The 27666-nt window shown below is 46.1% G+C and overlaps 1 protein-coding gene across 3 annotated transcripts in view; it reads right to left on the bottom strand.

The window, feature by feature from the left end:
- Positions 1-27666, bottom strand: part of LOC141050849 (guanine nucleotide-binding protein subunit alpha-15-like) — a 157911-nt gene that overhangs the window by 67006 nt on the left and 63239 nt on the right. For all 3 annotated transcript variants that reach the window (XM_073547529.1, XM_073547533.1, XM_073547537.1), the window contains one exon: positions 22803-22987. In XM_073547529.1, coding sequence (XP_073403630.1) covers positions 22803-22987 — 185 coding nt within the window. The remainder of the gene's footprint in view (positions 1-22802; positions 22988-27666) is intronic.

Below are 27666 nucleotides of genomic sequence, written 5' to 3'. Positions count from 1 at the left end.
CAACATTGACTGCAGACGCCTGCTCCTTAAGGTGCGTCAAAGTTTGCATGAGCAGACGCATAAGTGGGATGCTCATGCTTAGGATGGCGTCGTCTGCGCTTACCAGCCGTGTGCATTCCTCAAAACACTGAAGGACTTTACAGAGGTGTTTCAACCTTCGACCACTGCACACCTGTCAACTCCATGTCTGCTCTCAAAGTGCCTGGCCGTGTATCCTCCCACAAATGCATTATGGCCTGCCTCTGCTCGCACAGCCGCTCCACCATATGCAGGGTGGAGTTCCACCTTGTTGCAATGTCGATAATGAGGCGGTGGTTGGGAAGGTGGAGCAATCGCTGCAGCTTCTGCATACGAACGGAGTGTACAGGCGACCGGAGGATGTGCGCGCACAGTCTTCGCACCTTCTGGAGCAGGGCTGTTAACTCCGGATAATTTATGAGGAAGCACTGCACCACCAGGTTCAAGGTGTGAGCCAAGCAAGGTATGTGGCTGAGTTTTGAAAGGGCTATGGCTGCCACAAAATTACGGCCGTTATCACTAACTACCTTGCCTGCCTCAAGATGTACACTGCCCAGCCATGACTCAGTTTGTCGCTTCAAGTACTCGGCCAGCACCTCGGCGGTGTGCCTGTCGCCCAAACACATCATCTGCAACACAGCCTGCTGATGCTTTCCACTAGCTGCTCGATAGGGGGACACATCGTGTGCAACAGTGGCAGCTGCAGATGGAGTGCTCGTACGACTGCGCTCTGTGGACGAGCTTTCGCTTCTGGAGGAGGAGGAGGAGGAGGGTCAAACGCCTACAGCCAACTGTTTCCTATACCGTGGGCTAGGCAGCACTGTCCCACCACCGCTGTCCCCTGTGGACCCTGCATCCACCACATTAACCCAGTGCGCAGTGATGGAAACGTAACGGCCCTGGCCATGCCGACTGGACCATGCATCAGTTGTGAGGTGCACCTTTCTGCTCACTGACTGCTTGAGTGCATGGACAATGCGGTCTTTCACATGATGGTGGAGGGCTGGGATGGCTTTGCGAGAGAAGAAGTGGCGACTGGGTAGGTCATAGCGTGGTACTGCATAGGCCATGAGTTCGCGGAAAGCTGTGCTTTCCACCAACCGAAAGGGCATCATCTCAAACGAGATTAGTTTGGCAATGTGGGCGTTCAAACCCAGTGTACGCGGATGAGAGACTGAGTACTTTCTTGACCTACTCAGTGTCTGGGAGGGTGAGCTGGACTTGAGAGCTGCATATTGTGGAAGTAGCGGTGGACAGGGCGGACTGAGAGAGGGTTGATGATGGTGATGGAGTTGGTGTTCTTTCTGATGGCCTAGAATCAGTCTTTCGTTGATATAACAGTGGGATTCCCTGACTGCTGTGGTCTTGCAACGACACCTCAACATTTGCTGCTGTGCTAACCGGTGGGCTTACAGTGGGGGAAACAATGTAGCGTTGCTGACTACCTTCGTTGTGATCAGTTGCACATGTGGCACTTGAGGTTTGGTGTTGTGTCCACGCTTGCAAGTGCATGCTGGTTAAATGTCTAAGCATGCAACTGGTATTTAAATTTTTCAGATTTTTCCCTCGGCTAAAGGTCTTTGCGCACATCTTACAGATAACCTTGGGCTGATCATGAGGATTTTGTTCAAAAAAGTGCCACACTGCACTCTTCCTACTTTGGCAGACATTTTGCGGCCTAGCACGCTGTGACCTTTTGACCCTCTGGACAAGCTGTCCAGCAACTCTTTTGATGTTTGGAACCTGTCTTTGGAGTGCTCCGGGCCTGCCAGATAACAGCAGTTGCGATGTCGATGTCTGCTGTGGATGCTCATCTGAGCTATTGGAAGCAGCACCCTCTTCCCCCAATGGATGCCAATCTGGGTCAACAACTGGGTCATCCATCACCTCCTCTTCAATGTCATGTGCACCTTTCTCTGTGTCACCGTGTATGGTGGTATAGTGTGCGGGAAGGGGCACCTGAGTCTCATCAGGGTCAAAATCTGGCTCTGTACACTGCGAGGACAATGTAGTGCTCTGAGTGAATGTACCAGCAGAATCATCCATCAGCGGCTGTGCATCAGTGCACTCCATGTCAGATTCATCTTGGCCTGGGTAATTCAAAATTTCACTTGATAATCCAGGCATGGTATGTGAAAACAGCTCCATGGAGTAATCAGTAGTATGGCCTGCGTCATCCTTCAATCTTGGTTGGGGTGAAGGACACAAGGAAAGGTGTGGTTCATGAACATGAGCCTCCAATGACGACTCAGTGCTTTTACTTTTTACAACTGAAGAAGAGGAGGCGATAGACCTGGAGGCTGAGTCAGCAATGTAAGACAAAACTTTTTCCTGATGCTCTGCCTTTAAAAGCGGTTTGCCAACTCCTAGAAAACTAAGCGTTCGAGGCCTTATGTAGCCAGACGATGACGCAGGGTCAGCACCTCCTGCATTCGGTCCTATTTTGCTCTTGCCACTACCATCAGATCCACCACCAACACCATCATTACCAGCTGCCAACCCCTGCCCAATTCCACGGCCTCTTCCACCAGCCTTCCTCATTTTTGGTAGAAATGTAGACAAAATCCAACAAACTATATAGTAATGTAAAACAAGGTACAAGGTGTCTATAGGACAGGGGAGATTTAGAATTTCTGCACACACTTGTGGACAGTGGACACTTTTGGATTGTGTGAGGCCCACTGATATCTGAGCGCTATGTGACAGGCTCGATGGCACAGCTGCCTGTGACCAAAGTGACGAGAGGATAATGGAGATTTTGAATCTCTGCGCACACTTTTGGACACTGGACACTTGTGGATTGTGTGAGGCCCACTGATATCTGAGCGCTATGTGACAGGCTCGATGGCACAGCTGCCTGTGACCAAAGTAACGAGAGGATAATGGAGATTTTGAATCTCTGCGCACACTTTTGGACACTGGACACTTGTGGATTGTGTGAGGCCCACTGATATCTGAGCGCTATGTGACACGCTCGATGGCACAGCTGCCTGTGACCAAAGTGACGAGAGGATAATGGAGATTTTGAATCTCTGCGCACACTTTTGGACACTGGACACTTGTGGATTGTGTGAGGCCCACTGATATCTGAGCGCTATGTGACAGGCTCGATGGCACAGCTGTGACCAAAGTGACGAGAGGATAATGGAGATTTTGAATCTCTGCGCACACTTTTGGACACTGGACACTTGTGGATTGTGTGAGGCCCACTGATATCTGAGCGCTATGTGACAGGCTCGATGGCACAGCTGCCTGTGACAAAAGTGACGAGAGGATAATGGAGATTTTGAATCTCTGCGCACACTTTTGAACACTGGACACTTGTGGATTGTGTGAGGCCCACTGATATCTGAGCGCTATGTGACAGGCTCGATGGCACAGCTGTGACCAAAGTGACGAGAGGATAATGGAGATTTTGAATCTCTGCGCACACTTTTGGACACTGGACACTTGTGGATTGTGTGAGGCCCACTGATATCTGAGCGCTATGTGACACGCTCGATGGCACAGCTGCCTGTGACCAAAGTGACGAGAGGATAATGGAGATTTTGAATCTCTGCGCACACTTTTGGACACTGGACACTTGTGGATTGTGTGAGGCCCACTGATATCTGAGCACTATGTGACAGGCTCGATGGCACAGCTGCCTGTGACCAAAGTGACGAGAGGATAATGGAGATTTTGAATCTCTGCGCACACTTTTGGACACTGGACACTTGTGGATTGTGTGAGGCCCACTGATATCTGAGCGCTATGTGACACGCTCGATGGCACAGCTGCCTGTGACCAAAGTGACGAGAGGATAATGGAGATTTTGAATCTCTGCGCACACTTTTGGACACTGGACACTTGTGGATTGTGTGAGGCCCACTGATATCTGAGCGCTATGTGACAGGCTCGATGGCACAGCTGTGACAAAAGTGACTAGAGGATAAGGGAGATTGGATTGCTTTTAAAAAAGCAGTTTGCGGAGCAGTGGGTAAACAGCAATGCCAGCGTGTCAGGAAGCCTTAAAAGGCAGCCCAACAACCAACACCACTGATACACCACAATATAGCCTCCCCTTGCACTGCACACACAGTGACTTGTGTGTTGTGCAGGCCAAATCGCTAGCAGCAGAAGCAGTTTTTTAGTCTTCTTCCCTGCCTAACGCTCTCCCTACAGAATCAGCAGCAACCTCTCCCTATACTAAGATCGGCAGAAGTAAGATGGCGGTCGGCGTGCACGCCCTTTTATACCCCCTGTGACGCCCACCAAAGCAAGCCAATCACTTGCATGCCCTTCTGAAAGATGGTGGTGACCCGTGCCTAGGTCATCACGTTGCCCACAGTGTCCGTGGATCCTGATTGGCTGAAAAAGAGAGCAAAACAAACTTTTGAAACGCGACTTTGGCGCGTAAGTCGCCGACCTCGTGGCCGACCTCATCCTAGGGTCGGGTTTCGTTTCATGAAACCCGACTTTGCCAAAAGTCGGCGACTTTTGAATTTTTTCGACCCGTTTCGCTCAACTCTAGTAATAGGTTTTTGACAACTATGAGAGACAATTACCTTTCACAACTGGTTCTGGACCCAACAAGAGGGGGGGCACTGCTAGACCTCATATTAACCAACAGGCCAGACAGCATATCAAATGTAAGGGTTGAGGGTCACTTGAGTAATAGTGATCACAAATTAATAAGTTTTCATGTATCCTTTAAAAAGATGTGTAGTAGTAGGACACTAAACTTCAGGAAGGCAAATTTCCAACGGATGAGAGATGATCTTGGTGCAATTAACTGGGACGATATCCTGAGACATAAATGTGGTGCCCATGAGGCTTCAGTCGCCACAGAGGTACTGCACCTTCTCCTAAGGTGTAGTGCCCCACCATCCAGGTAGGCTGGGAACTCCTTTCCACATTCCAACACCTGCACCCCACACACAGGATAGTTCAGCAGGGACCCATCCATGCTTTATGCTGGAAAGGTCATAGGGTGCCTTTTGTGGTCCCTGGCTTCGTAACACGAGAGGTGCTGGGGAGGCAGGTGGAGTTATATATAAAAGAAAGGGAAGGTGTAGGATTTCAGGTCAGTCTGGGGTGAGTCCCAGAGAAGGAAGTCAGTCAGATGAGGGTCTGAGAGAGAGAGAGAGAGCAGGCTGACAGCAGGTCAGCCTGAGAGGAGCTCAAGGTGGAGGAAGGCAGTCAGTCAGGAGAGGCTGAGGACTGGTCTTAGTGGAACTAGCTCCCTAGGGAAAGAAGAGAAGAGAAAGAGACATAGACTGGAGACTACAGATTCCATAAGAGAGATAGAACAGATCGGAACGAAGGAGAATAGAAGGACGGTGGGAAGCTGGTTGAAGAAAGATAGAGAACCCTTCCAGTTCAGAGAGCGCAAAGGCCAGGGCCCGGTCCCCAAGGTTGATTGGATCTTTATGTCCGGCAACAGACACCGGAGGAGTAGTGAGCCGCTAACGCCTTGCTCCCATCATAGACTTGGGACACAACAGCAACTGAATAGAGAGCCGGGACGCAGTGAGGAGTCCCCGAAGCAGGCTACAGCTGTCTGTCATACAAGTAAAGACTAGGAACACCTAGAGAGAGGCATTCCAGGGTAACTAAGTACTGGAGTGCTTCGCACCTAAAGGCGCATTGGAGGAGTCGTTCAGTAAGGTACATGTTGGTGGAGTGTGGAGGGGAGAATCCTATCCTGCCTGGAGGTTGACTGGAGCCCTGACCTGGAGAACACGGTATGGAGGCGGGCAGTTGAGTGAACTGCAAACAGTGAGTAAAGCTTTGGAACCGCATACTTGGGTGTCCTCCAGTTATTCCCGCACCACTACACCTGCACCAGCATCTATATCATCCTGCGCCTCTCCTCATCCATTGCACCTACACTGCCCTGGGACTACAGCTCCACCTGTGGGGAGCTACACCATCTTTGCTGCACCATACCATCAGTCCCAGCGGATCTGCATGCAGCGTTGGCTTACCATCTTACTTGCCAAACACCACGGGTGGCGTCACAAACTATTCATATAAACTTTAACACCATTAACATCACCGCCATTGATATTGGGCGCCCAGGGCCACGGACCGGGTCACCGCTGCTGTGACACATTCCCGCCTTGACACCAGCCCGGTACCGAGTACCCCGCTGCCCAGGGTGTGCGAGGGCGACCCATAAAAATACACAAAGAAAATGGGAGACGTTTATTAGCATCCTGAATAGGACCTGTGCACAATATATACCATATGGGAATAAACATAGAAATAGGAGGAAACCACTATGGCTAAATAGAGCTGTAAGGGGTGCAATAAGAGATAAAAAATAAAGCATTTAGAGAATTAAAGCAAGTAGGTAGTGATGAGGTATTAAATAAATACAGAAAATTAAATAAATTCTGTTAAAAAGCAAATCAAGACAGCAAAGACTTAGACAGAGAGACTCATTGCCAGAGAAAGTAAAAATAATCCCAAAATATTCTTTAACTACATAAATAGTAAGAAACTAAAAAATGATAGTGTTTGCCCCCTTAAAAATAGTCTGGGTGAAATGGTGGATGAGGAAAAAGCCAATATGCTAAATGACTTTTTTTCAACAGTATTTACACAAGAAAATCCCATGACGGATAACATGATCAGGGATAAAAATTCTCCATTAAATGTCACCTACTTAACCCAGCAGGAAGTACGGCGGCGTCTAAAAATCCTAAAATTGACAAATCCCCGGGCCCAGATGGGATACACCCCCGAGTACAGCAGGAATTAAGCACAGTCATAGACCATTATTTTTAATCTTTAAAGATTCAATAATAACAGGGTCTGTACCACAGGACTGGCATATAGTAAATGTGCCAATATTCAAAAAGGGGACAAAAACTGAACTTGGAAATTATAGGCCAGTAAGTTTAACCTCAACTGTGGGTAAAATCCTGGAGGGTTTTCTAAGAGATACTAATCTGGAGTATCTGGAGAAGAATAACCCCATGACCCAATATCAACATGGGTTTACAAGGGACCGTTTCTGTCAGACTAATCTGATAAGCTTTTATGAAGAGGTAAGTTCAGGACTGGACCAAGGGAATGCAGTGGACGTGGTGTACATGGACTTTTCAAAAGCTTTTGATACGGTGCCACACAAAAGGTTGATACATAAAATGAGAACAATGGGGATAGGGGAAAATATGTGTAGGTGGGTTAAGAGCTGGCTCAGGGATAGGAAACAAATGGTGGTTATTAATGGAGCACACTCGGACTGGGTCACGGTTAGCAGTGGGGTACCACAGGAGTCAGTTTTGGGCCCGCTTCTTTTTAACATATTTATTAATGACCTTGTAGGGGGCATAGAGAGTAAAATTTCAATATTTGCAGATGACACTAAACTCTGCAGGGTAATCAATACAGTGGAGGACAATTTTATATTACAGGATGATTTCTGTAAACTAGAAGCTTGGGCTGATAAATGGCAAATGAGCTTTAATGGGGATAAATGTAAGGTCATGCACTTGGGTAGAAGTGAACAAGATGTATAATTATGGCTTAATAGTAAAACACTGGGCAAAACTGTAACTGAAAAAGACCTGGGTATATGGGTGGATGACAAACTCACATTTAGTGGCCAGTGTCAGGCAGCTGCTGCAAAGGCAAATAAAATAATGGGATGCATTAAAAGAGGCATAGATGCTCATGAGGAGAACATAATTTTACCTCTATATAAGTCACTAGTGCGACCACACTTAGAATACTGTGTACAGTTCTGGTCTCCGGTGTATAAGAAAGACATAGCTGAACTGTAGCAGGTGCAGAGAAGAGCGACCAAGGTTATTAGGGAACTAGGGGGGTCTGCAATACCATGACAGGTTATTACACTTGGGGTTATTTAGTTTGGAAAATCGAAGGCTTAGGGGTGATCTTATTACAATGTATAAATATATATGCGGGGACAATACAAAGACCTTTCTAATGATCTTTTTACTCTTAGACCTGTGACGGGGACAAGGGGGCATCATCTACATCTGGAGGAAAGAAGGTTTAAGCATACTCACAGACGCGGATTCTTTACTGTAAGAGCAGTGAGACTATGGAACTCTCCGCCATATGATGTTGTAATGAGTGATTCCCTAATAAAATTTAAGAAGGGACTGGATGCCTTTCTTGAAAAGTATAATATTACAGGGTATATACACTAGTTTCCTTAATATTACGTTGATCCAGGGAGCTAGTCTGATTGCCGTATGTGGAGTCGGGAAGGAATTTTTTTTTCCCCAATGTGAAGCTTACTGTTTGCCACATGGGTTTTTTTTGCCTTCCTCTGGATCAACATGTTAGGCGAAGTTAGGATAGGATATGGGTTGAACTAGATGGACTTAAAGTCTTCCTTCAACCTTAATAACTATGTTACTATGTCTTTTACTGTGTGACAGAAGCTAAACATGAAAAAAGGATATAAATCTGATATCTCTGTAATCGCAGCGACCCGAGGAATAAAGTCGCCTAATCACTAATACCGCACAAGGAATGGCGTAAAAAATAAAACCAATTCCTCACCTTTTGTGGATTTGTGCATTCTGTGTTATGAATGAGTCACCATAGGAGGCAAAAACAGAAATACTAGCTAAGTCCAGAAAACAAGAGAAGTTGGCAGCTATCGGATTGCAGACCCCTGAACCTATCAACAACAACTAGCAGTAGCTGTGGGGGGTTCCTACGGTGCCCTAGACTAGAGTTGAGCGAAACGGGTCGAAAAATTTCAAAAGTCGCCGACTTTTGGCAAAGTCGGGTTTCATGAAACGAAACCCGACCCTAGGATGAGGTCGGCCACGAGGTCGGCGACTTACGCGCCAAAGTCGCGTTTCAAAAGTTTGTTTTGCACTCTTTTTCAGTCAATCAGGATCCACGGACACTGTGGGCAACGTGATGACATAGGCAGGGGTCACCACCATCTTTCAGAAGGGCATGCAAGTGATTGGCTTGCTTTGGTGGGCGTCACTGGGGTTATAAAAGGGCGTGCACGCCGACCGCCATCTTACTTCTGCCGATCTTAGCATAGGGAGAGGTTGCTGCTGCTGATTCTGTAGGGAGAGCGTTAGGCAGGGAAGAAGAAAAAAAACTGCTTCTGCTGCTAGCGATTTTGCCTGTACAACACACCAGTCACTGTGTGTGCAGTGCAAGGGGAGGCTATATTGTGGTGGATCAGCGGTGTTGGTTGTTAGGCTGCCTTCTAAGGCTTCCTGACAGCTGCATTGCTGTTTACCCACTGCTCTGCAAACTGCTTTTTTAAAAGCAATCCCAATTTTTTTTTTGTCCTGCTGAGGTACTGAGCGTGCATTTTTTCACACCATACAGCGGTGTACGCTCCTCACACAGTACCGTGTAACGGCTGTTATCACAGCCACAGTGAAGCTATCTGTGTGTCACTCTGTGAGAATAAGTCGAGGACATGTTCCGTTCTTACAGACCTGCACCTACTAGTTTTGTCTAGCTTTCAAACAGTTAAATATATTTGCTGTTTGATCACATTCAAAACTATAGAGAGACAGCGTGTGTCAGTCCGTATACTTAAAAAACACGGAGCTTGACAATTTTACGTACACCGGACAGCCGTTTATGTGCACGCTCCTCTCAGTACCGTGTAACGGCTGTTATCACGGCCACAGTGAAGCTATCTGTGTGTCACTCTGTGAGAATAAGTCGAGGACATGTTCTGTTCTTACAGACCTGCACCTACTAGTTTTGTCTAGCTTTCAAACAGTTAAATATATTTGCTGTTTGATCACATTCAAAACTATAGAGAGACAGCGTGTGTCAGTCCGTATACTTAAAAAACATGGAGCTTGACAATTTTACGTACACCGGACAGCCGTGTACGTGCACGCTCCTCTCAGTACCGTGTAACGGCTGTTATCACGGCCACAGTGAAGCTATCTGTGTGTCACTGTGGAAGGATAAGTGGAGGACTTGTTCCGTTCTTACAGACCTACACTCTAGGGAGATTCCTATTCTGCCCAATTCTACATACACCTTGTAGTTTGTGATACACTAGCCAATTTCTGCCTGTGACATAGCACTCTGATATTCAGTGGGCCTCACACAATCCAAAAGTGTCCAGTGTCCACTAGTGTGTGCAGAAATTCAAAATCTCCCTTATCCTGTAGTCACTTTTTTCACACCTGTGCCATCGAGCCTGTGACATAGCGCTCTGATATTCAGTGGGCCTCACACAATCCAAAAGTGTCCAGGGTCCACTAGTGTGTGCAGAAATTCAAAATCTCCCTTATCCTGTAGTCACTTTTTTCACACCTGTGCCATCGAGCCTGTGACATAGCGCTCTGATATTCAGTGGGCCTCCCACAATCCAAAAGTGTCCAGTGTCCACTAGTGTGTGCAGAAATTCAAAATCTCCCTTATCCTGTAGTCACTTTTTTCACACCTGTGCCATCGAGCCTGTGACATAGCGCTCTGATATTCAGTGGGCCTCACACAATCCAAAAGTGTCCAGTGTCCACTAGTGTGTGCAGAAATTCAAAATCTCCCTTATCCTGTAGTCACTTTTTTCACACCTGTGCCATCGAGCCTGTGACATAGCGCTGTGATATTCAGTGGGCCTCACACAATCCATAAGTGTCCAGTGTCCACAAGTGTGTGCAGAAATTCAAAATCTCCCCTGTCCTATAGACACCTTGTACCTTGTTTTACATTACTATATAGTTTGTTGGATTTTGTCTACATTTCTACAAAAAATGAGGAAGGCTGGTGAAAGAGGCCATGGAATTGGGCGGGGTTGGCAGCTGGTAATGATGGTGTTGGTGGTGGATCTGATGGTAGTGGCAAGAGCAAAATAGGACCGAATGAAGGAGGTGTTGAGCCTGCGTCATCGTCTGGCTCCATAAGGCTTCGAAGGCTTAGTTTTCTAGGAGTTGGCAAACCGCTTTAAAAGCCAGAGCATCAGGAAAAAGTTTTGTCTTACATTGCTGACTCAGCCTCCAGCTCTATCGCCTCCTCTTCTGAAGTTGTAAAAAGTAATAGCACTGAGTCGTCATTGGAGGCTCATGTTCATGAACCACACCTTTCCTTGTGTCCTTCACCCCAACCAAGATTGAAGGATGACGCAGGCCATACTACTGATTACTCCATGGAGCTGTTTTCACATACCATGCCTGGATTATCAAGTGAAATGGTGAATTACCCAGGCCAAGATGAATCTGACATGGAGTGCACTGATGCACAGCCGCTGATGGATGATTCTGCTGGTACATTCACTCAGAGCACTACATTGTCCTCGCAGTGTACAGAGCCAGATTCTGACCCTGATGAGACTCAGGTGCCCCTTCCCGCACACTATACCACCATACACGGTGACACAGAGGAAGGTGCACATGACATTGAAGAGGAGGTGATGGATGACCCAGTTGTTGACCCAGATTGGCATCCATTGGGGGAAGAGGGTGCTGCTTCCAATAGCTCAGATGAGGAGCATCCACAGCAGACATCGACATCGCAACAGCTGTTATCTGGCAGGCCCGGAGCACTCCAAAGACAGGTTCCAAAAATCAAAAGAGTTGCTGGACAGCTTGTCCAGAGGGTCAAAAGATCACAGCGTGCTAGGCCGCAAAATGTCTGCCAAAGTAGGAAGAGTGCAGTGTGGCACTTTTTTGAACAAAATCCTCATGATCAGGCCAAGGTTATCTGTAAGAAGTGCGCAAAGACCTTTAGCCGAGGGAAAAATCTGAAAAATTTGAATACCAGTTGCATGCTTAGACATTTAACCACCATGCACTTGCAAGCGTGGACACAACACCAAACCTCAAGTGCCACATGTGCAACTGATCACAAAGAAGGTAGTCAGCAACGCTACATTGTTTCCCCCACTGTAAGCCCACCGGTTAGCACAGGAGCAAATGTTGAGGTGTCGTTGCAAGGCCACAGCAGTCAGGGAATCCCACTGTTATATCAACGAAATACTGAATCTAGGCCATCAGAAAGAACACCAACTCTATCACCATCATCAACCCTCTCTCAGTCCGCCCTGTCCACCGCTACTTCCACCATATGCAGCTCTCAAGTCCAGCTCACCCTCCCAGACACTATGAGTAGGTCAAGAAAGTACTCAGTCTCTCATCCGCGTACACTGGGTTTGAACGCCCACATTGCCAAACTAATCTCGTTTGAGATGATGCCCTATCGGTTGGTGGAAAGCGCAGCTTTCCGCGAACTCATGGCCTATGCAGTACCATGCTATGACCTACCCAGTCGCCACTTCTTCTCTCACAAAGCCATCCCAGCCCTCCACCATCATGTAAAAGACCGCATTGTCCATGCACTCAAGCAGTCAGTGAGTGGAAAGGTGCACCTTACAACTGGTGCATGGTCCAGTCGGCATGGCCAGGGCCGTTACGTGTCCATCACTGCGCACTGGATTAATGTGGTGGATGCAGGGTCCACAGGGGACAGCGGTGGTGGGACAGTGCTGCCTAGCCCACGGTATAGGAAACAGTTGGCTGTAGGCGTTCGACCCTCCTCCTCCTCCTCCAGAAGCGAAAGCTCGTCCACAGAGCGCAGTCGTACGAGCACTCCATCTGCAGCTGCCACTGTTGCACATGAGGTGTCCCCCTATCGAGCAGCTAGTGGAAAGCGTCAGCAGGCTGTGTTGCAGATGATGTGTTTGGGCGACAGACACACCGCCGAGGTGCTGGCCGAGTACTTGAAGCGACAAACTGAGTCATGGCTGGGCAGTGTACATCTTGAGGCAGGCAAGGTAGTTAGTGATAATGGCCGTAATTTTGTGGCAGCCATAGCCCTTTCAAAACTCAGCCACATACCTTGCTTGGCTCACACCTTGAACCTGGTGGTGCAGTGCTTCCTCAAAAATTATCCGGAGTTAACAGCCCTGCTCCAGACTGTGCGCGCACATCCGCCGGTCGCTTGTACACTACATTCGTATGCAGAAGCTGCAGCGATTGCTCCACCTTCCCAACCACCGCCTCATTATCGACATTGCAACAAGGTGGAACTCCACCCTGCACATGGTGGAGCGGCTGTGCGAGCAGAGGCAGGCCATAATGCATTTGTGGGAGGATACACGGCCAGGCACTTTGAGAGCAGACATGGAGTTGACAGGTGTGCAGTGGTCGAAGCTGAAAGACCTCTGTAAAGTCCTTCAGTGTTTTGAGGAATGCACACGGCTGGTAAGCGCAGATGACGCCATCCTAAGCTTGAGCATCCCACTTATGCGTCTGCTCATGCAAACTTTGACGCACCTTAAGGAGCAGGCGTCTGCAGCCAATGTTGATGAGGAGGAAGAGGAGGAGGGAATCCTTGATGACATTCAGCCATTGTCTGCTCAGGGACCTCTCCTGGACGAGGTGGAGGAAGAAGAGGAGGAGGAGGATGATGATGGGGATGATTACTTAGGAGAGGAGGATGCATCTCGTGGGGCAAGTGAAAATGTTGGCGTGGCAAGGTCTGGTACAGGGTTTGTGCATGACTGGAGGGATGTGGATTTGCCAGAAAGTGCTCCTCCAACCAGCACTCGCAGTGCATCATTGACACCGGGAACATTGGCCCACATGTCAGATTATGCCTTGCAGATCCTAAAAAGGGACCCCCGCATTGCCAAAATGATGAACGATGACGACTACTGGTTGGCCAGCATCCTGGATCCACACTATAAAGGCAAATTACAAAACATCATGCCACAGGAGAACCTTGACCTAATATTGGCTAATAAACAAGCAACTCTGGTAAATCGGTTGCTTGAGGCATTCCCAGCACACAGCAGCGGTGATGGTTCTCACACAAGCCGTACGGGCCAGGGGCAGCTTGGCAGAGGTGTTCATGGTGCACACAGCAGAAGTGGCGTTGGAGACAGGGGTTTCATGACAATGTTGTGGACTGATTTTTCAAGTACCGCTCACACAACTGGTAATACTGCATCGATGGAAAGTGACAGGAGACAGCAGTTGTCAACTATGGTTACAAACTACTTTTCCTCCCATATCGATGTTCTCCCACACAGGTTATTCCCCTTTGACTATTGGGCCGCTAAACTGGACACCTGGCCTGAATTGGCACAACATGCCTTACAGGAGCTCGCTTGCCCAGCTGCAAGTGTGCTATCGGAAAGAGTCTTCAGTGCAGCTGGATCAATCCTGACAGAAAAAAGGACACGTCTGTCAACCCAAAATGTGGATGATCTAACCTTCATTAAAATGAACCATGCATGGGTTTCCAAGGATTTTGTCCCACCTTCCCCTGATGACACATAGGGTGACAGAAAAATGGCTTGCTTTGGTCCACCTCTTCCTGGGACTTGACCTATTTCGCCTTTTGCATCAGCTGAATGTCCAACATCAACATATGCCACTTTCTAAAACTCCCTAACTGTGCTGCCTCCCCCCCCATGGCCGGGGGCACCACCTAGCGCACGACACCGTTCGAGTGACGTTGCCCTGGACAGGTGGGTAGGCCGACTCTTGGGCGCGGGCACTGGCACAGGGTCCCTCATAGTGCAATCAAGTGTCTCTGACGGTGGTGGTGCACACCCGCCGTCAGACACACCGCCGTACTATGAGGGGCCCAGTGCCAGTACCGACGCCCACGAGTGGGCCCCCCTTGCTTGGGCAGGGCCCCAGCATTTGCAATCTTTACCTCTCCCTGCTCCTCTGCTGTGTAGTCTGGGCCGACAAATCCATACTGTGCCTGACACCGTCTGAGCCTGCCTCCTGATGTATAGACATATATTTTGAATGTGTATGCTATCCATACATGTTATCCGGGGATACGGTACCCTTTCTAACCTTTGTGCAATCACGTGCAAGCCATACTGGGCCTATCACCGTCTGAGCCTGCCTCCTGATGTATTGACATATATTTTGAATGTGTACGCTATCCATACATGTTATCCGGGGATACGGTACCCTTTCTCACCTTTGTGCAATCACGTGTAATCCATACTGGGCGTGAGAATGGCTGGCGAGCTGTTAAGCAAGCTACAGCACCTGTGGTTTGCACACGTAAGTTTTTCATTTTTTCAGGAATGACGGTTAGGCCTAATTCCGGAACTGCGGTTGACCTGCACTTACTGGGAAATCATCGTTCGCGGGTGATAATTGTAATCAGTGATCCCCATCACTAACGTTGTTCAGCGGGTTATCTGCACCTGTAAGCGGCAAACGCTGGCCTTTTCAGTGTAGCGCACATGCAGCCACGGACATGTAAGGGCATGACACACCAGTTATTGGCCAATCTCATGTGCCAGAGTCTCACGTGTCCCTCTAGTAAGCCGGACTCGGACCGCGGGGCATGACGGAGTCTCGTTCATTAACGGAATTAAGCTTGCAATGTGTGCATCTTTTCTGTAGCTGGCATGGTTGAGGTTTCCCAGGTGGAGTCGAATTTAACCATAGGCTCCACTCCTGGTGGTGCCCTTCTGGACATTCCTTTAAGGTTCAGCTTTGCAACCATACTGCCCACGTAAAACAAACACTTTGCCTTCATGAACGCTGTTTGGAGGGTCATGACTCGTGGGAATAACGCCACCCAATCAGATAACCTGCTAGAGAGATCCTTCGTTGCTCCCAAGCATGACATCACACTCCCTAGGAGGAAGGTAATGCCACTGTGGCGACCGTACTCCTGGGGGCGACACAAGTGCACTGATGCCCAGCCACTGCTCGATGAATCTGCTGGTACATTGACCCAGACCACTACATTCCCCTCGCACGCTACATGGCCTGAATCTGACCCTTATGAAACTCAGGTTACCCTTCCCATATACAGTTCCATCTTACACGGTGACAAAGAGGAAGCTGCAGATGAAAGTGCAGGTTCGGCCCACCCGCCATCAGACACACCACCGTACTATCAGTGGCCCTGTGCCAGTGCCGTCGCCAACGAGTGGGCCCCCCCTGCTTGCTCAGGATCACAGCACTTGCAAGGTTGAAATACTGTGCAGTGAGATGGAAGATGGGGACGACGAGGAGTCCAGACTAGTACAGGGATTCCCTAGCGAGGAGACTTATTTGATTGTTTTCAATGTTGGGACAGCAATTTTTGGGGAGCACTATACTCTGGAGAATGATAGATGGGGCCCACCATACACTGGAACATTCCAAAGGTGGACATCAGACACTGGAGCAGCATTTACAGGGCCCATTATACACTAGAGCATTAGAAATGGGGCCCATTATGTTTGTAGCATTATTTGGGCCCATAAGACAGTGGAGCTTCATCCATGGGGACCAACATATACTGTAGCATTATGTGGAGCTCATCATATACTGTTTCAAACATTATATGGGACCAATGATTCTGTATGGAGAAATAGATGGGCCTCGTCATGAGATGTAAAAAGTGAAGTATTTTTCATTGTACTATACCGCTATTTCTCTGCCGTATCGGAGCATGATGAGTTGTGGTATGTGTTAAAGGGGCGCTCTTTCGCCCAGGGCACATGAAAACCTGGAGCCAGCCCTACCCCCCCACAACTTTAGCCAAATAACCCCCATTTTTCAGTGCGTAACTTGTATTATGAAGTTAATTAAGGTTGACAAGCTTAAGTAAGAAGAATTGATGCTTTTGGCATTCAAATGGGCACTGTAGGTGTGTTTCCTGTCCTCCTCTCACTGCCGACTTTTATTTCCTATTGACTTACATTGGGTTTCGTGTTTCGGGACGACCCCGACTTTTCCCTATAATCGGCCGATCTTGCTCGACCCGACTTTTTCACGAAACGAAACTCGACCCTAAAAAAACAAAAGTCGCTCAACTCTAGTTTCCACTGTTTAGGCACATCAGGGGCTCTTGAAATGCAACATAATGTCCACTAATTATTCCAGCAAATTTTACATTCAATAAGTCAAATGGCGCTCTTTCCCTTCCAAGCTCTGCCATGTGCTCAAACAGTGTTTTTTGCCCACATATGAGGGATCTGCGTACTCAGGTAAAATTGCATAACAAATTTTGAGGTCCGCTTTTTCCTGTTACCCTTGCAAAAATAAAAAAATGTGTTTCTAAAGTAAAATTTTGGTAAAACAAGTTAATTGTTCATTTTTCCCATCCACATTCCATTAATTCCTGTGAAGCACCTGAAGGGTTAATACACTTCTTGATGTGGTTTTGAACACTGTAAGGTAGTGCCTATTGTTCATGTTGAGGGACACTCACTCGGCAGCGGATTAAGCACGCCAGGCACGGATTGTTCACATAAATCAGTCCATCTGGTTTATTGTGCAGCATAAACCATATAGCAGCAAGTCTTACATCAGACCAAATGAAGATTCAATGTAGAGCTCCGCTCTGTTAGCCCTGTGGTCACACAGGCTGCGTTTTGCCCAGCAAACAGGCTCTACAGTCTCTCAGTTAATTCCCACTGTCCGGGGTTACCTCTTAGCTGTTTCTCAGTCCTGACATCCCTTCCCTCCTGAGGACTGTCCAGTACTCACAGGCTATTACATACAGGCCACACACGGTCAGCAGCATCCACATCTGCGCTTCAGGAAGGCAGTACACCTTCCAGCACGTCTGCCTTTCGGGACCTTCCACACGGACCAATCAGATCCAGGCATTCCCTCATGTGACCTACCCTGGTCACCTTATATGGACCATAGCCACACCCACAGCATCACATGACTATGACCTCATTACAGGTCTTTCAGATTCACAACCACACACATAGGCTTTACTTCAGACACACGCCCCTGGGTGGGTTTGTAGGTGACTGGTCCCACCCGTCTCCCCAGCCACCTGGAAGCCTTCCCTGATACATTGTGACAAAAACCTCAGCAGTAACTCTGCTGATTAACACAATGTTCAAGCTTCCATCCCAAGGGCCACCCACCCTGGGATACATAACGGTCATTTACCATCCTGTCGTTCATCCTATTTCCATTACCACAAAGAACATGCCTGTATGCCTGTCCTGGGACACCCACACAGCGCCCCCTAGCAGACACAGTGGTCACTGCACCACAACACCTTGAGGTATTGCAGTTTTTAGAATGGTGTATTTGTATTTTCTGTCATATAATCCCCTCAAAGTCACTACAAATGGTTTCGTAAATTTTGTTGGAAAAATTTCTGCAAACGGAGCTCTAGATAACTGTGTTATTTCCTGCAGAGATGAGCCCTGGCTGGAAGAAGTGATGGCGATCTGTGCTGGAGGAAAGAGGAAAAGCAAGGATGAAAGACTACACCTAGAGACATCCCTGTGAGTTTGGGCCCCGTTACATCAAACGACACACCAGCGATCCCGATAACAATACGACCTCATCAGGAACACTGGTGCGTCGATACATGATCGCTCGTGAGTTGTCAAACAGGAAGACTCACCAGTGATCAGGACCAGCGAGGACGCTGGTATCCAGGGTAAATAGCGGGTAACTAAGCGCGTGTCGCTCGTGCTGGGAGCTGGTATCCAGGGTAAACAGTAGGTCCTGTGTATAATGTCATTAATCACTGTATTACCTGTACACAGACACTGCATACTAAGTATAGATCTCCTGTGTATAATGGCACTTATGGTGATAATATTATGTTTTTATTACTGATCAGTATTGTAGTATTCAGTCACTATGAGGTGGTAATATGTGGTCTGGACATGGTGTTGCGGTATTTGTCCCTTGTATGTGTGTAGGTAGGTGTGCCGACTGGGGGGGTGACCCCTTTCTTGCTGCGAACAGACTTGAGACAGAGTCCAAGGTGCGTCCAACAGGTCCTCTTTATTGGTCGTACTCTCACGACCCGCAGCACCACACAGCAGCTGCATGACAAACTTTGCAGCACCACACAGCAGCTGCTCGACTCTGCACACAGGCTCGGATACCTTCACTTGCCTCCTCTATGACGTCCCTCGCGGCTCTTTCACTGTGGCTGCCCTAGGCCTGCCACCACAGTGTTTCGCCTGCCCGAGTCTGACCGTCTTGTGGTACTCCCAGGCTCTCTCGCTGTCTGCGGCTTCTCCTGTCAGGGTCACCCCCCTGACCGTCTTCCTCAACAGTCCTTCCTGGAGCTCTTCCTGTCTCATCCTTCAGTCTTCTCTTCTGAGCTCCCCTCTCTGGACTGTCCGTTCTGGAACTCTCCCCTCTTATATCCCCTCTCTCACTGGGAATTCCCCTCTAGAGTTCCTGTAACCCCGTCCCCCCATGACTGTGCGTTTTCGTAGCCATAAGCTGATCTTAAGTCCTTTTCTCACAGCTCGCTACTCCCATCTTGTGGCCTTTCTCCAGCTGTCTCCCATCTATAAATGCTACAGTCCCCCTAAAGCACACTATACCTTTACCTTTCCACTGCTGACAGGTCCGTACGTCAGTCCACTTCCCCTACATATGCTATTATTTGGCCACTTTGTGGTGGTAATATGTGGTCTGGTCATGGTGCGGTGGTATTTCTTCCTTGCATGTGATATTATTTGGTCACTGTGGTAGTAATATGAGTCAACAGTGTGATGCAGCAGCAAAAAAGGCAAATGCAATTCTAGGATGTATTAACAGAAGCATACAGTCTAGATCACGTGAAGTCATTATTTCCCTCTACTCCTCTTTGGTCAGACCTCATCTGGAATATTGTGTCCAGTTTTGGGCACCACATTTTAAAAAAGACATCAACAAACTGGAGCAAGTTCAGAAAAGAGCGACCAGAATGGTGACCGGTCTGCAAACCCTGTCTTATGAGGAAAGGTTGCAGGATTTGGGAATGTTTAGTTTGCAAAAGACAAGATTGAGAGGAGACTTAATAGCTGTCTACAAATATCTAAAGGGCTGTCACATTGTAGAAGGATCAACTTTATTCTCATTTGCACAAGGAAAGACTAGAAGCAATGGGATGAAACTGAATGGGAAGAGACACAGATTAGATATTAGAAAAAACTTTTTGACAGTTAGAGTGATCAATGAGTGGAACAGGCTGCCACGAGAAGTGGTGAGTTCTCCTTCAATGGAAGTCTTCAAACAGAGGCTGGACAGACATCTGACTGGGATGATTTAGCGAATCCTGCTTTGAGCAGGGGGTTGGACCAGATGGCCCAGGAGGTCCCTTCCAACTCTACGATTCTATGATTCTATGATTCTAATATTTGGTCTGGTCATGGTGTGGTGGTATTTGTTCCATGTATGTGATATTATAAGTCACTATGTGGTGGTAATGCAGTCATATGTTAAAGTTTGGGCACCCCTATTAATGTTAACCTTTTTCTTTATAACAATTTTGGTTTTTGCAACAGCTATTTCAGTTTCATATATCGAATAACTGATGGACTCAGTTATATTTCTGGATTCAAATGAGGTTTATTGTACTAACAAAAAATGTGCAATCTGCATTTTAAAAAAAAGGTTAACATTAATAGGGGTGCCCAAACTTTAACATATGACTGTATATGCCTTTTTATTAATGTCTTGTAGTTTCTGTACTGTGCAATGTTTTTATCCGTAATGTAATGTATGTGCTGTGTTTGTAACGTCTGATAATGCTTCACCATGTTTGCTAAATGTATGTTAGCTTAGGGAAATGAACTAGTTAATTTTGTAGGCTGGGTAAGCAGCTTCTAGAGAGCAGGAAGCTTCTGCTTCCAGTCAGTAGCCTGAGCAAGTTTGCCCTGGGCAGATGTGTATCCAGAGCCGGGGCATTGTCAGATCCCAGGAGGGAACAGAATCTGCTGCCCCAGACTAAGGACTTAAGGACTTTGGAAGGGCCCCCCGCTGTTTGGACTAAAAGCAACCAGATCCTAGCGAGTGGAATACTGCTTGATTTCGGCTACCGTGGCTGTGGTGGGTATGGCCATGAACAGTGTCAAGGAAAGAGCAGGGAGCCAGTGTTGTACCCCTTTTTTCTTCTCATAACTGTTCTATTAAAGTTTGTTACCTGTTGGACCGCAGCTGTGATCCTGGACTTTAATTACCTGGACTACCATGAATGGAAGAAGAGTTAACTAGTGAGGGAAGCTGAGACCGTCCTATGTTTCATGTGCAAGGGGCCGGGGTGTCTGTGAACTGTGTTTTATGGGTGAACTCGGTCAGGACTACCACCCCGGTCGCCCTTGTTACAGTTATACTATGGGGCAGTGCAGATCTGTGATATTTTATCAGACAGCACTCAGCCCAATGTTATACTATGGGGCAGTGCAGATCTGTGATATTTTATCAGACAGCACTCAGCCCAATGTTATACTATGGGGCAGTGCAGATCTGTGATATTTTATCAGACAGCACTCAGCCCAATGTTATACTATGGGGCAGTGCAGATCTGTGATATTTTATCAGACAGCACTCAGCCCAATGTTATACTATGGGACAGTGCAGATCTGTGATGTTTATCAGATAGTACTTGGCCCAATGTTATAGCACTCGGCCCATATCTGCACTGCTCCATAGTATAACATTGGGCTGAGTCCACTCCTTGTGAATCTCCCCCAAATTTTTGAATGGCCTTTTCTTAACAATTCTTTTAAGGCTGCGGTTATCCCTGTTGCTTGGTCACCTTTTTCTACCACACTTTTTCCTTCCACTCAACTTTCCATTAATATGCATGGATAAGGAATTTAGCAATGACCTTTTGTGGCTTACCCTCCTTGTGGAGTGTGTCAATGACTGCCCTCTGGACATCTGTCAAGTAAGCAGTCTTCCCCATGATTGTGGAGCCTACTGAAACAAACTAAGGGACCTTTTTAAACACTTAGGAAGCCTTTGCAGGTGTTTTTTGTTAATTATTCTAATTTACTGAGATAATGACTTTTGAGTTTTCATTGACTGTAAGCCATAATCATTAACATAAATAAACACATGAAATAGATAACTCTCTAATGACTCTATATAATATATGAGTTTCACTTTTTGTATTGAAGAACTGAAATAAATTAACTTTTTGATGATATTCTAATTTTGTGAGAAGCACCTGTACCTAGTGACACCTCTCCTACTGTCCACCTTTCTTGGCTGCATGACATCAGTAACCAAACGGAAGCAATGATGTACTAGTCCAATTGAAGATAAAACTTGCAAAATTTTATTATTCAACTTAAAATTGACACAGAGAATGGATTTTTTTTTTATATAGAAAATACAGGCTAATTATGTTCAAATGCTACTGTGATACAAGAACACATTGCTCCCACATGTAGTCCCAATCAATGAACAATTGAAACTTATGTCCATTAGAAATTTAATTAAATATTATATTATAAACAAATGAATATACAAGCACACTGCAATTACCCAATTATGCAAAGGTACCAGCAAGTATACCATTAATGAACTCAGGGCTCAATGCTGAACAATAATAATAATAATACACAGTAAGTCCATGGCAATTACATTATTGTGGTCATAAAGAGTGCACAGCAACTGGTGGAACACAGGGGAAGAGTGTGTGCCCGCCCCGATGCGCGTTTCGGAACACCTTCGTCAGGGGGCGCATTGAGGTGGGCACCTTCGTTGGGGCGGGTACCTTAGTATTCAATTGGACTAGTACATCATTGTTTCCATTTGGTTACTGGTGTTATGTTATGTTTGATGTGTCCATTAGGTCCTATACATCCACATGAGGTCCTCATATTAATATATTAATTGTGGTTTGGATCAATTATCACGTGTTTTTGTTGGTGGAATATTATATACTTTCTTGGCTGCAGCAGTGGCATCACGCCTACAGTTGCAGCTCAGAAGTGGCACTGGAGCAGGGCTGGATGATGTTTTCAATATTTGCAATCACTTCAAGTCTTATAACAATAGAACTTTAAAAAATGAAATCCACTTATAATGTCCACACTTCTTAAACTGCTTTTAGATATTAATATTTAATTACTGACATACTGTTACCTTATTTTCCTCCCAGACATATGGCACCCTAAGGATCTCCATAGCATCCACCAGGGACTGTGCACAGGTTATGATATTCTGATATACAAGCTTGGAATAATTTTCACGATCTTGGTCTGAGAAACCAGATCCATGGAGGATTCTCATCTGCTTAATAAATGTGCTTTTTCCACTCTCTCCAGTTCCTGTAAGAAAATACACAAATGCTTTAATGGGTAGTCTGGTCAGAATATATTGATGATTTATTCGTAGGAAAGATAATGTCAGATTGCTGGCGTCCCACATCAAACATCCGATTCCCCACCCATCAGCTATTACAAGCTTCAAAGATAGCAGTATATAAATGCTAAGCTCGGAGCTAAGGCTGGTTTCACATTTGCATCTGTTTCCGCAGCGTTTCATCCGCGGCAATCCGTATGCGTCATGTTTCCCTATCTTTAACATGGTGTACGCAGGAGCATACGTTTGCATCAGTTCGCATGCGTCTGCGTTGTTTTTCGGTGTGCGGCGTGGTTCGGTGAATGCATAACGTTGGATTTTTAGAAGCGGCAAAAATCCGTCAAATATGCGCATTCACGCGCATGTGGATGAGTGCGTCAAATAAACACATTACTGTCTATGGGAACGCACATGCGTACACATGCGTTCAAAATGCATGCATTTTTCACATAATCATATCCGGGTATTGAGACATGCCCATTGGGTGTGGCTTGTGTCAAGGAAATTCTCTGAACGCATGCACTGAAAAAATGCAAACGCTGCTGATTTTCCGTCATGCGTAAGCAGATGCGGATAAAAAATGTGGCGTAAACATGGGTTTGTATGTGTTTTGACATGTGTTTGCGCATGCAGACGAAATGCTGCGCACACAAACGCTAATGTGAACCTAGCCTAAATCATGCAGCTATATTTAAGGGCAGTTTCACACGTCAGTGTCTTCGGTACGTGTAGTGACAGTTTTCTCACGTACCGGAGACACTGACACACGTAGACACATTCTAATGAATGTGTCTATGCAGATGTCAGCGTGTTTTCACGGACCGTGTGTCTGTGTGCAAAATACGCTGACATGTCCGTTTTTGTGCAACAGCACAGATCACACGGACCCATACAAGTCAATGGGTCCGTATAAACATGTACCGCACACGGGTGCTGTCCGTGTGCGATCCGTGTGCATTTTTAAAAGTTAAAGGGTTAACATTGAAACTAATTTTTCAAATACACGGACACACGGACAGCACACGGATGGTACACACGGACATACGGATAGCACATGGATGTCACACGGATGGCCTCCTTATGCACATGGACACACGGACACGGATAGCTCCGGTACCGTTTTTTTCCGGTACCGGAATTATCTGGACGTGTGAAACTGCCCTAATGAGTAGAAGGCTAGGAGCTGATCTGCCATCCTTGTCAGCAGCCACTTCACATTGAATGGAGTTGAGCCCTGTTGCATGTGTTTACGTTCAACCACCCCCACAGCTTGTAACAGCTGATTGGTGAGGGTACCAAACATCAGACCCCCATTGACCTGATATTAATGACTTATGGCCATATTAGGATTTAACACCTTATGGATAGGGGATCAGAGAATACAGCTCTATAGATAGATAGATAGATAGAAAGGGTCTAAATCTTCTTGTGGTTTACTACTGCAATGCTGAGGTACAGTAAAGGTACTGTCACACTTAGCGGTCAGGGTCGCTGGTACATCGCTAAGTGGTCGCTAGTGAGCTGCCACACAGGCAGATCTCACCAGCGACATCGCTGGGGACGGGGATCGCTACTTACCTGTCACACAAGGCGATCCTGCGTCCTCCCGCCCGGCTCCACGCGTCGCTCGTCTCCACAGCAGGAAGCGCCGCAGGAAGCTGACGACGAGAGACAGTCCTGGACGTTCTCGTGTGATCAGCGATAATCAGCGGGGGAGCCGGTCGTAGGTAAGTATCACACACAGCGATATCGCTAGCAATATCGCTATAACGTCACTAGTTATAGCGATATTGCTAGCGATATCGCTTAGTGTGACAGGCCCTTTAAAACAGAAGTGGTAGTCTCAATCTGTGAATTATAATACAAAGATTCAAGTGATAGGGAGGTCCTGGACTGCAGAGTCAGTGTGACTGAGTTGACAAATCTGTGATAAACTTCAGTACAGCACCTTAATAATACCCTTTTTTTTCCTCTTCAGACACCATAATACAGGAGGGCAGCTTAACCCCCGGAGGTATTTTTGCTTTTTTTGCTTTCGTTTTTTGCTCCCCTTCTTCCCAAAGCCATAACTTTTTTTTATTTTACCATTAATATGTGAGGGCTTGTTTTTTGTGGGACAAGTTGTACTTTTAAATGACACCATTGGTTTTACCATGTTGTGTACTAGAAAATGGGAAAAAAAATCCAAGTGCTGTGAAATTGGAAAAAAATGGCAATCCCACTCTTGTTTTTTGCTTGGCTTTTTACTAGGTTCACTAAATGCTAAAACTGACCTGCCATTATGATTCTCCAGGTCATTTTGAGTTCATAGACACCAAACATGTCTAGGTTTTTTTTTATCTAAGTGGTAAAAAAAATTCCAAACTTTGTAAAAAAAAAAAATTGCGCCATTTTCCGATAACCCGTAGCGTCTCCATTTTTGTGATCTCAGGTCAGATGAGGGCTTATTTTTTTACCTCAATCTGACATTTTTAATGATACCATTTTGGTGCAGATACGATCATTTGATCACGAGTTATTTAAAAGCAATTCTGTCGTTTTGACTTTTTTTCTCACTACGCCGTTTAGTGATCAGGTTAATCCTTTTTTCATTAATAGATTGGGTGATTCTGAACGCAACGATACCAAATATGCATATGTTTGATTTTTTTTATTGTTTTATTTTGAATGGGGAGAAGGGGGGGTGATTTAAACTTTTATTTTTTTAATATTTTTAAAAACTTTTTTTACTTTTGGCATGCTTCAATAGTCTCCATGGTAGACTACAAGATGCCATAGCCTGATCGGCTCTGCTACATATAGGTGATGATCACATCGCCTATGTGTAGCTGAATTACTCACTTGACCACTGGGCAGCACTCACAGTAAGCCAGCACTGACAACCATAGAGGTCTCCAGGAGGTCACCGGTGGGAGGATTTCGGCACGATTGCTGGCAGTGCATGTTAAATGCTGCTGTCAGTGTTTGACAGTGGTATTTAACAAGTTAATAGTCACGGGTGGATTGCGATTCCACCCGCGGCTATTCCAGGCACTTGTCAGCTGTTCAAAACAGCTGATATGTGCTGGGAAAGTTGTGGGCTCACTGCCAGAGCTCACCTCAAAGTGAGGGAGTCCGACATCAGTGTAAATGTACGCCTGATGTCGGAAAGAGGTTAATAGCCTTCTGTTCTAATTTTATTACATAAGAAAAATTCTGAAACCAAGGCTTCTGTGTTAGAGAAAGTGTGCTTTCTGGCTACTGAGACAGAAAAGACATTTTTTGCATTGCTTTTGCATTTTTTTTCATTTTTTATGCTAAAAAAATGACCACTTTTCAGAAATTTATCTTAACTATACACCTGACAAAGCGTGCATGTTATAATTTTTTTTCTACACTTCCTTGTTGCATCAATCCAATATTGCAACCCGAACATGAAAACAAAATACTAGTGCTTGCTCTTGTAATGTGAACTGATCTGGCTTTTCTTGTTACTTCCTTTTTGACAAAAGCCCAGGAGTGGTGTTATTTATTAATTTGTAAACTTATTAAAAAAGCACACATAATTTGAGTCCCTTTTTAATTAGTTCAATTTAGCAACCATTCACCCCACGAACATACTACAGCCACATGTTCCCTTACGGATGTGAACTTATGTGTAGCTACTAAGCAGCATAGCGATTTAGGGTACTTTGTATTTTTGGTCAAGGAGGATCATTATTGAAAGATAGAAAGCTAAAAACAAAATACAAAAGAAGGTTAAAGTTTTGCAACCATTTTACTAGTCCAATTTAAAAAGCAAATGCACCACAACACTCCTACTGGCTCTTGCCGCAAGTTCCCTCTATGCCTCACGGAGTACTGCAGTGTAAACTGTTCCTGAGTTTATCTTTAGGCCGGGGTCACACTGGCGAGGAATACGGACGAGTGAGAGGCGTTAAAAGCACGCATTACACACGGACAAATGATTCTCTATGGGTTTGCTCCCAACAGCCGTATATTTCTCGGGCGTATTCTACGGTCCGTGCCAATCACAGCATGCTGCGATTGTCAGCGTACTACACCCGTAATACACCAATGCAAGTCTATGGGTGAGCAAAAAATACGGATTACACACGGACCACACATGTGACTTGCGAGAAATACGCACCCAGTGTCCTTTAGAAAAGCCGGCAATTCAGTGCGCGATACAGTAAACTCACACTGACAGGTTTAATAAAGAAAGAAAGAATAGATATATACACATAGAATACATATATATATATACATACATGTCATTGTGATAAGAGAGATGGATTACATACAGTAAATCCATATAGAATAGGTAGATATATACATGTCAGTGACAAATAAAATTAGTATAGTGTGTGTGCAAAATACTTGGCATGTATTTAATTAATAAAATTATTTTACAGAAAAAAATGGCGTGAGGTTGCCCTACAATTAATAGCCAGCAATGGCTATGCAGACAGCTGAGGGCTGAGGTAAATAGCTTAGGAAGGGACCATGGATACTGCCCCCCCGCTAAAAAATCAGCACTCAAGTCCCAATGTTAGTAATGGAGAGGTGTCAATAAGACGCCCCTATTACTAACCCCATAGTCAAATTGTAAGAAAACACAGACACCCAGTAAAAAATCCTTTATTTGAAATAAAGACACAGACTC

This window comes from Dendrobates tinctorius, unplaced genomic scaffold (genome assembly GCF_039654945.1).
Source record: "Dendrobates tinctorius isolate UK_male_01 unplaced genomic scaffold, ASM3965494v1 ptg000011l, whole genome shotgun sequence".
In the NCBI taxonomy this organism is placed as follows: Eukaryota; Metazoa; Chordata; class Amphibia; order Anura; family Dendrobatidae; genus Dendrobates; species Dendrobates tinctorius.
Note: the sequence above shows the minus strand (reverse complement) of the source record. Positions and strands in the feature narration are given on the sequence as shown.